Raw genomic sequence first — 10,246 nt, 5'->3', positions numbered from 1 at the left:
TGGGACTGAACTCACCCTTTAATAACAAACCCACTTCCATGGTAATGGCATCAATCCATTCATGAGGGAGGAACCCTTGTAGTCTAATCATCTCTCATTAAGTCCCACCTCCCAGTACTGTTGTATTTGAGATTCAGCTTCCAACATATGCTTTTTGCAGGACACATTCAAACCATAGCACAAGGTCTGTTTTTAGAAGCATACACTTTAGAGTTGATAGCTTTTCTTGGTGAATTGACCTCTTTATTACATGATGTCTCTCCTTATCCCTAGAAATGTCCATTTTTTGGAAGCTTACTTTGCTCTCATATAACCACTCCAGCTTTCTTTTAATTGGTGTTTGGATGTTACATCTTTTGCTAGCCTATTACCTTTAACCCATCTATGCCTTCATTATTTAAATTGAATTTCTTATATATTGCAAATAGCCTGGAGTTGTTCTTGAGTTACTGGGTCTTTGGGAAATGTGGATGTGACTAATTCATTTAAAGGGGCTGAAAAACAATAACCCTGGGAACATGGTAACAGGTTCTGCAGTGATGAAGGACACAGAAATTGGCCCATGCAAAGAAGTGGGGCAGTAGCATTGAGTTGGTAATCTGAGATAGGCATTGAGTGCAGTTGCAAGTAGAAATCCACTTCTGCCTGGAAAATCCAGAGGTCACTCTGGATATCAAGTCAGAAGGAGTTCAAGGTCAGAGAACCCAGCTACTGAGGGGAATTAAAGAAGGAGGTTGAGATTGTGATACTGCAATGAAGAATAGGGAGTTTGTTTTCTGGAAAACTGGGTGGAGCTACCAAGGAGGTAGGGCACCAAGGTCAGAGGGAAACTTCTCCAAGACAAAAGCAGATAGTGATACCTTGTAGGGTGAGCTGAGCCAGCAAGTAGGAATTATGTAAGTGTGATTTCCAACTTAGAATTTACTGACAGAAGCCAAGTAGAAGATGATAAAATACACTAATGGGCAGGCTTACTTGACCAAATTCAAGGTTTTATCTTTATCAGATGACCTGCAGCCACTATAAAGAGAGGATAGAATTTGCTAGAAGGTAGATGTTCTAGCTTTTATTTTAATATTATTTGTTATTTTGTAAAATATAAGATTGCTGCAAATATGAAGCACTTTTTATAAACACAAGTCTTTTAAAAAGAGAATGGTGGATGCTGTGGGCTTAAGAGAAGATTACACATAAAACTCATTCATGAGAAATTAGAATTTCACTCTAAATTTTTATAAACCACCTACTATATGGCAAATATTGGGCTAAGCCTGCCCTGGTCTTAAATTTCAGGGATATTACAGTCTAATGGGGGCAAATAAACAGAAATGGTAAACAAAATTTATACAAATGCTAGGTTGCAACAGTGACAAAGCTATGAAGGGAGGCACAGGTTGCTTTTTGGATCAGTATTAGGGGAATTTGGCTTAGGCAGGGAGATCAGGAAATGGTGGTTGAGAGGTCATCTGAAATATTGGCCCTAGTTAGGAAGGTGAGGGATGAGTGGTCCAAGTGGAGTTTTGTGGCCGACCAGAGCATGGCTACAACAGCCAGTGTGGCCAGAGTGCAGGGGAAAAGAGGAGAATGGTCCAAGATGATGCTGAGGAGATATGCAAGCACAAGACCATGGAGGGGCTTATCAGCACCATGGAAGAGTTTCATGGAAGGTAGGTCAGAAACTTGGAAGGACTTTTAGTCAGTTATGGGGGTAGGGAGTGGGATGAAAATGATGGAAAGAGTGTTCCGAAGTGTGCAGATGTGATGTGATTTGGAGATTACCTTGGCTGCTCTAGGAGAGGAATTAAAGGAGAATATGTAGTGTAGATTACAGGTAGAACAGTTAGCAGGTTATTTCATCTGTTTAATCTGTAGATGTGTGACATATGAAAGCTCATACTTGGAGGTTGAGTGCAGAAGTAGAGAGAAGTTGGCCAGTTAAATAGATATTTAAGAAATAAAATCAACAGGACTTGGTGATGAACTGGACATGGAGGGTGAGGGAGACATCAAACCTGAACCTTTGGTTTTTGGTTCATGAATGTGATTGGCCAGGACAAGGTTTTAAGAAGAGATCATGAATGCAGTTTTGGATATGTTGAACTTGAGATGGCCTTTAGGCACCCAAAAATGATTACTGCAAAAAATAGGTCAGTGTGTAGTGCTGAACTCAGTGGAGAAACCAGACCTAGAGATTTGAATTTGGAGGCTTCTGCACAAAATGGTGATTGAGTGATGGCATGAATGGCATTGTCTAAGGAAAGATTTAAAAAAAACCAAAATGGTCAACACCTCAAAAACTGCTGTGTGTCAAGATGAGGCCAACAAAACATCTATCAGAATACGTATTGATGTAGATGCCATTTTTTATTTCAGTGAGCCCTATTTTGGTAGAGTGAAGATGCAGAACTCCCAATAGAGTGTGGGGGAGTTGATTCTTCACAACAATGGGTGAGAATCAGAAGCAGTGGGTCTGAACAGCCCTTTGAGAAGCTTGACAGAGAAGAGGAGGTAAGGGAGGGCAGCAGTTGGAGTGAAAATAGGATTGGTGAAGGGGTAAGATAAGCATTATTATTTGAAATGCTTTAGTGAAAATGAACAGATTTTAATGACCATAATAAAAATTGAGCTTTGAGAATAAATAGACTGTGCAAAAGAACCAGTGTTCATTAAATCATTTTTTCTGTGCTACTCCTTAATTGGTAATTGGTTTTCGGCCATGACATATTTGTTCGTTAATTGCTCTGCTTCCTATTTAATCATGCTTTAATGATTCTCTTAGGAGAACATGGCTGAAAAAGACCCAAAGAGAGGCCCTAATTCCTTTCCATAAATTGCCCATTACTAAGAACAATTACAAGAAAGGTTGTTCTATAAGTCCTTAACCCCATTTTTATTTTACATTTTTGAATGTGCATTCCATAGTGAGCATGGTACTCAGGAAAAGGGATTTTGTTAGTCCCACGTCTCCCTTTTTGTCTTCCTATTATAATTGTGAGCAACTACCTTCTTCAACGTATTTCACTTGTGTATTTTTTTTTTTTAAAGGCAAGATGTGGGCTACCCTGTGGAGTGTATGACATGCCCTTCAAGTTGACTTTGAAAGGTAATTAATTATGGTAGTGTCTGTTCAGTTTCAAAAGTTCAAATTAAATATCCTTCAAAACTCTTATCAAAGGGAATATATTTTACACACCTGTCACTTGTGAGAAAGGCTGATTTGAGTCAAAATTAGGAAGGAGGTAAAGCTAATCATTAGAATGCTGGCACTCCCACCCTGGTCTGTTGAACAAACCAATCTTCTAATACCCCTTGAGTGGCCCTGTCTTAAGCACTGCATTACTACTTTTCCAGGAGTTCTGTGATTTCACAGAACTGATGGTAAGTCATTGTTGAAAGGACCTTTAAGAGCTTACAGAGGCCCAGACAAGAAGGCACACGGCTGGGCCCTCAGTGTGTAAGGGGATAGAGAATGCCCTGAGGGCTTTGAGCTGCCAGTTCAGTACTGTGTCCACTACAGTCGGGATCGGCAAACTACAGTCCACAGGCCAAATCCAGCTCAATGCCTGTTTTTGTAAATAAATCTTTATTGGAACACAACCACATCCCTTCATTGACATTTCCTTTATGGCTGCTTTTTCTCTATAGCCACAGAGTTGAGTAGTAGTTCAGTAGTTGCCATAGAGATAGTATGGGCTGCAAACTTTAAGTATTCACTATCTGACTCTTTATAGAAAAAAATGCTGAGCCCTGTGACTTGCATTGGCTGCCAATCCTGGTTGCATTTCAGAATTGCTTAAAAAAAAAAAAAAAAAGGAAAGAAAGGAAAAGTACAGGCTGCTGAGCCATGCTCTTGACCTTCTCATCCCTAATCTTTCAGGATGGGATCCAGGAATCCTCATTTGCAGAAGAGGTGGTTTAAATGCTCAGTCACATTAAGAATCACTGCATTACATCCTGCTCTCTCTGAAGCACATTGCCTTGAAAACACATCTCAGGTGGTAAGTCCCTTTCTATATGGGCTATGAGACTGGAAGTAGCTCCCCAGGGCAGTGCTTCACACACTTTCACTAGTATCAAAATCCCCTGGGATGACTGCTAGTCCCACCCCAAATATTCTGATCAGCAGGTCTCGGGGAAGGCAGGAGAACTGGCATTTCTAAGCTCGCAGGTGATGCAGATGCTGCAGATTCCTGGACCACACTTTGCATAGCACTGCAGCAGCTGCAGATTCCTGGACCACACTTTGCATAGCACTGACGAAGACCAAAGGCTTGCATCTCTAGTGAGAGAAAGTCAGGTCCATCAGGTCCATGGGATGGGGTTGGGGATCTATGTATGGACCAACTGCTAGGATTCTCCTAGATCACACTGTAAAGACTCCCAGTCCTCTGTTCAAATAATCATTGCTCTTCTCTTCCTCATCCCATCTATAAGACTTGAAATCAAGCAAACCTGGTTGGTTTCCACTTCTATATAGGCTTTATTGTGTTTTAAAAATTCCCTGGAGAATATTTTGAGTGTTGTAAAAGAATTGTATTTTTAATAGGGAAAGGCAAATGGTGGATGAGAGACAGTAAAAGAAAATGAATTATATGTCATAAAATAGTATGAAAAAATGGTAGATGTTGAATAAATATTTGTCAACATCATAACTGCAAAAACACAAAATGATGAAAAGACAACAGAGACAGGCAGAGACAGAGGGTCTTGGTGCCACAAAAATGATTTTATTTTGAACCAGAAAGCAACAGCAATCAAGACAATAGTCAGGGCCGAGGGCTTGGCAGTGTGACTTAAGTACCAGGGATTGAATTTGTCCAGGTGCAAGGAGTGATATAAAGAGAATCAATTTTTCATGTCTAAGCCAAGCTCATACAGATGATGATACTTATCAGTGATTCCCATTTACACAGGCTTGGATTGCTTTTCAGATATCAGATTTTTGTAACTATTTTATAAATATTTTTAAAGGTGAAGGAGCCACCGCAGTGTAGGTGAATTGGCACCCCTCCCCTTTTCTTTTTGGATGTATCAAGCATATAGTCAATAACAGGAAAAGTGAAAGGTTTTTATGAGAGTTTTGCATTAACAGAAAACCACCTATCAAGTTTCTACACTGCAACACTGTTGATATTTGAGCAAGACGACTCTTTGTGGTCGGAGGCTGCACTTGCACTGTAGGATGTTTAATGGCGTCCATGACCTCTACGCACTAGATGCTGGTAGCTTCCCTTCCCCGGCGGCGACAACCAAAAGTTGCCATTGCATTGCCAAATGTCTCCTGGGGGGCAAAATCGAGCCCTGGTTGAGAAGCGCTGTTTTCAAAAACATCCTCCTGCCCCCATCATTGTCTTTGTGTGCTTTTTACCATTTTATTAAGGTAGACCAGATGGTCAACTTCCCAACACCAAATGCACATGTATGCCAGCATATATGCGTGTCTCTTTGCAGGTATCTGCATGTTCCTGGAGCTGAGATGGAATTCCACGGTCACTGGAGGACATTAGTTCAGTTCCTCAGCAAGTTTAAGGTCAATATATCAGTACCGTAATAAAAAAGCCTGTCTGTATTCAAGCTGTTTCTTTTCCTCCAGCAGAAACCATCGTCAATATTTGCAGTCAATTTTTGAAGTCACTTTCTTTTAAAGCTGGAAAGAATCCACCCTCATCTTAATCCACTATTTAGAGTCCTACTTGAATGATATTGCGAGCAACTTTCAACTTTGGATCCAGATTTCTTTATTTGTATCCACCAGGAAGAGAGGTACCACATTTCTGAGTTCTTTTATGAGCACTCGCTACATAATTTGCAAGGCCCAGTGCAAAGTGAAAATGCAGGCCCCTTGTTCAAAAATCATTAAGAATTTCAAGACAGCAACAGCAGAGCATTAAATCAAGCTTAGGGCCCTTCTGAACTCCTGGGCTCTGGGCATACCCATGACACCAGACCTGGCAGTCTTGGTTGGTGCTGCATTGATTTTGTTGTATTAATTTAATTGGCACTGCCATCTCTTTTGCCCCTGTATCGCAGTGTTTCCTGTGGTGAGGACCTCAAATAATAAAATACTGTGACCTCAATTAGTTTAAAGAGAATGCAAAATTACACTGCAGCAATTTTTTACAGCATACATATTTTAGACTTTCAAAAAAAATCACATGGGAATCTTTTCTACATCATTATAGTAATTAAACATGGTGGCCTTTCACCATATACATATTTTCCTGTAAATACGACAACCTGGAACTAGTAACTGCTACTATCCACAATGCTTTTAAGTTAGCCAAGAGTGAGACTTCCACAACAAAATTATGACATAATCTCTCATGTCCTTATAAAAATAGCCAAAACATACCCTAAATGGCTTACTGTGAAAATTTGAGTAGTAACTTCTTAATATTGAAAAACATTATTTTCATGGAAATATTGTCCTTCTACTAACTGTTTTATGTTAACATCATAAGGCAAACTGTAGCATTTATTGGTACCTGGAGACCATGATTTTAAAAACTCAGAAGCTGAGTTTTAGACCCTTTTATTTAGAACCTGTTAGTGTACAAAGTGCATTAAAATATCCATTATCCAGTTACCCAAAATGTATGTAAAAATTACTGAGACAACCCTTTCAGTTTATTCAGAGAAGGCAAACACACATTGCTTTTATATTGTAATAAAAAGAAAAACCCATAAGGTTTCCAGAGAAAGATTTTTTTTTCCATTGAGGTGTCCATTTTTTAGATGTGAAATTGTCTTAGGTATCTATCAAAATATTCATCTGGGTATAAATAATATAGTAAATATATAGAATCTATCTGTTAAGAAAAAGGAGAGTGTCTGCTAGGGAAGAGGATGGAAGGACCTCATTGATTTATTTCAGGGAGGCAGTTGGTTGATTTGGTTAAAAACAAAATAACTAAAAACAATGTCTAAATCCACTAGTCTGTTCAGTAAAAATGGCTGACCCAGTATCCCAGGTAAATATTTTAGCAATTGAAACCATTTATAGAGGTCACGCCCTTCATCAAAGTAGAACCAATGCCAGAGTTCTGGTCCAAGAACTGCTCAAGAAAGCCTTAATTCATGGACCATTCCAACGCATCAGATTGGCATGCAAAGAGTGCCAGCTGACATTTTATAAGCAGGTTCCTGAATAACGAGTTTGAATTTTTTTTTTTTTTTTTGGTCTTACAACTCTATTGTAAACTATACTAGACTATAGAGGGACTTCTACATATTTCAAGATGTGTTTAATAAAGGTCTGTTTATAATAACTTTTGAGGCATGTATCTAGTAAATAGTACTTTATGCAATGTCCCTTGTCATTACCAACTCATAAATATTAAGTGTTTTTCAGTGACTTATGTTTGGATGTGGTAGTGGTGATCAGGGCCATGTGCTGATGTCCTGGAGAGCAAAATCAATCCAAAGTGGTGCTGCTATTTGTGACAGAACATGTTTATTTACTCAGCCCCAGAGACAAAAGGAAAATTGATATGGGGGAGGGGGAAATAGGATAACTATTAAACGTAGTGAAGAGATGTCACAGGTCTAAAGAAACTATTAAAAGGAAGGATAAAGTAGATTTTATACCATAAAACAGAATCCTACCTCCGAAAAAGACAAATCAGCCTGAAGTTTTGAATAATCAATAGGATTCAAAATGACTATTTTCAATTGCAATCTCATTCTTAATGTTCTTCCAGAACCCTTAACCCTGAGAGAAGCAGGGCAAAATGCGGCCAAAGGATTCAGAACCTTTCTTTCCAACATTATCTCATCAGCTATCAGAGGGTAAAGATTTAGCCGCGGCAAGGTCCAAGGTCCAAAATCAATTCTTTTCATTCTCTGTCTTGCTCTCCATTTTAGTTGATCTGATACAAGTTTTTGACACCACAATTAAAACACTTCATATTAAACCAGAGTAAGAAAGCCTGTTTACTCCCCTACTAGGTTCAGACACTTCCTGTTATGCACCATCGAGGTGAGAAGACTTATCATGGGATCATTATGAGATGTTAGGTGAGAAGATGAATAAACATACAAAATTACAAAAGTTTTTTTTTTTTGTTTGTTTGTTTGCAAGCCCATAGATTGTGATGAAATACAGGTTGTAAATAGCTGATAAACTTATGGGCCTCTTAATGTGCAAAACCAAGTAATTCCTAAAAGTTGTAATCCCGATTATGTTTCTCTTATAAATAATCTATAGATTTTCCTCTAAATACAAAAAAAAAATTAAAGAAATTATTAAAGCCCGTACTTAATACAAGACACAGTAAAAGGAGAGGAATCTCCTGTTTTGAGCCCTATCTGAGCTGATTTCTGGACACTTTTGGTGAGATTTCATTACACTCATGAAGCCTGTGCTTTCTCAGTCTCCTAAATAGTGGCCTGAACCTTTTTGTTCCCCAGAAAGCTGCTCCATGTGGCCAGACGCTCACGGCAGCTGCTCTGTGCAGTCCAAATGGTCTGGGATAGGAAGCCCAGTGATAATCGTCAGACACTTGTTCCACACGGTGAAGGTGGGGCACACAGGCTGCGCAAATGCGACGTCGAAGGTGTAGAGGTGGATGGAGTTCAAAGCATCATAAAAGGCGATAGAGCCGTTATCATAGTCCAGCAGGATGCCCACGCGCCGGAGGTGTGGAGCAGGCTCAATGGGGATTTCCTTGCTATTGTGTCTCACCACCCAGTTATTGTTGCAGCGGCAGAGCGCCCAGGAAGCAGAGTTCTTCCCAATCCATTCATGCTTCGGGGCTGATTTATAAGCAAGACCAATAGCATACCTGCAGAAACAAAACAGCAACAACAAAAACAATGAGCCATGTTGCATATGCACATTAAATCCGTTCTGTGGTCCTCAGGGGTTATAAAAACATGATCATTTGTTGTCCAGTTCATTTTCTTTAAGTGAAAGCTTGGCAAGAACCCCAACATCTGTGTTCCTCATCTCCTTCCCTCACAAACAGGGAAAGAAGCATCGTATTTACGCACATTTCTGTTTTCAGCTCAAACACTACAGAGAATTTGAACTTTGTATTTTGCTGCTTTTTTTCACTTTTATAAAAATCTACACAATGAATTCGCTAGACCAGTGCTGACCAAAAGAACTTTCTTCAATGATTGAAATGTCCTGCTCTCCTCGATGTGGTAACCACAAGCTACATATGGCTACCGGGCACTTTAGCTGCGGCTGGTGAGACTGAGGAACTGAACTTTAAATTTATTTAATTTTCATTAAGTTAAATGATTTAAATAGCTGCATGTGGCTCATAGCTACCATATTGGACAGCACAACCCTAGACTTCTCCTTTTGATCTTCTTATAATTTTTAATTTAACACTATGTCTGTCATTTTCTGATTCTGAAAGCATTTTGCCAAGGGCAAGCACAGAAGATGATTTCCATTTGTGGGGATAAGTCCTTTGTCATTACTCAGCCCCAGTTTTCTCATGTATACCACAGGGACAATGATAGTCTCCATCTTGCAGTGTTATTTTAAGGAGTAAAGGAGAGAATACGTGTTAAGTCCTAGGCACAGGACCTGGCATGCAATATTTAGCAACTGCTATTTTATTATTATTGCCTGATGGCACATATTAACAATAAGTACCAGAATCAGAATTTGAACTTAGGATGACTCAAAACCCACAAACACGAACTACATTCTACAATGCCATCCATAACCAGAAACTGCGCAGTCCATCACTGCCAAGAGCCTTTCTGATTATATTTCCTACTACACTGAAAAAAAATTCTGAATGTGTTTGAGCAGATGATCTTCTGGTTATTCTAAATGTTCTCTTGCTGCTCAAAAAAAAAAAAAAAAAAAAAAAAAAAATCCAAAGAACGCTTTCTACAATGTTCTAAGCTTCTTAGTCTCTTTTTACCCCTCTGAAGCATGCCTCTGTAATATTCATAGTATTTCAGTTATTAAGATAAACAAAACCCATCACTCTTAATAAACAGTAAATGACTCACAGGTGAACTTTTAATATGTTATAGCAGAAACCAGCCTAACTGGATATTAACACATGGTACCTTACCCAATGCAGAGAGAAAAATTTCATGGATCTTTAATAAAATGACATTCTTTAAAAAAATCACACTGGACTTAAAATACAATCACTTTAAGAGTGGTGTGTTTAAAAAGAAAATTAATACACCATGCCATCATTAAATCCAAAAGGAGGATGGAATTGATAATCTGCCAAGCCCAGTGTGCAGGCCTGTCTGTCATCAGTGTTGC

The 10,246-nt window shown here is 39.0% G+C and overlaps 1 protein-coding gene across 5 annotated transcripts in view; it reads right to left on the bottom strand.

Annotated features, from left to right (window-relative positions):
• Positions 1-4,705: 4,705 nt before the first annotated feature.
• MID1 (midline 1) overlaps positions 4,706-10,246 on the bottom strand; it is a 256,980-nt gene continuing 251,439 nt past the window's right edge. For all 5 annotated transcript variants that reach the window (XM_017954012.3, XM_017954011.3, XM_031660541.1 and 2 more), the window contains one exon: positions 4,706-8,783. In XM_017954012.3, the coding sequence (XP_017809501.1) occupies positions 8,435-8,783 (349 nt within the window). In that variant the 3' untranslated portion in view covers positions 4,706-8,434. The remainder of the gene's footprint in view (positions 8,784-10,246) is intronic.

This window comes from Papio anubis, chromosome X, assembly GCF_008728515.1.
Source record: "Papio anubis isolate 15944 chromosome X, Panubis1.0, whole genome shotgun sequence".
NCBI classification, from domain to species: domain Eukaryota; kingdom Metazoa; phylum Chordata; class Mammalia; order Primates; family Cercopithecidae; genus Papio; species Papio anubis.
This window is presented reverse-complemented; position numbering and strand designations above follow the sequence as displayed.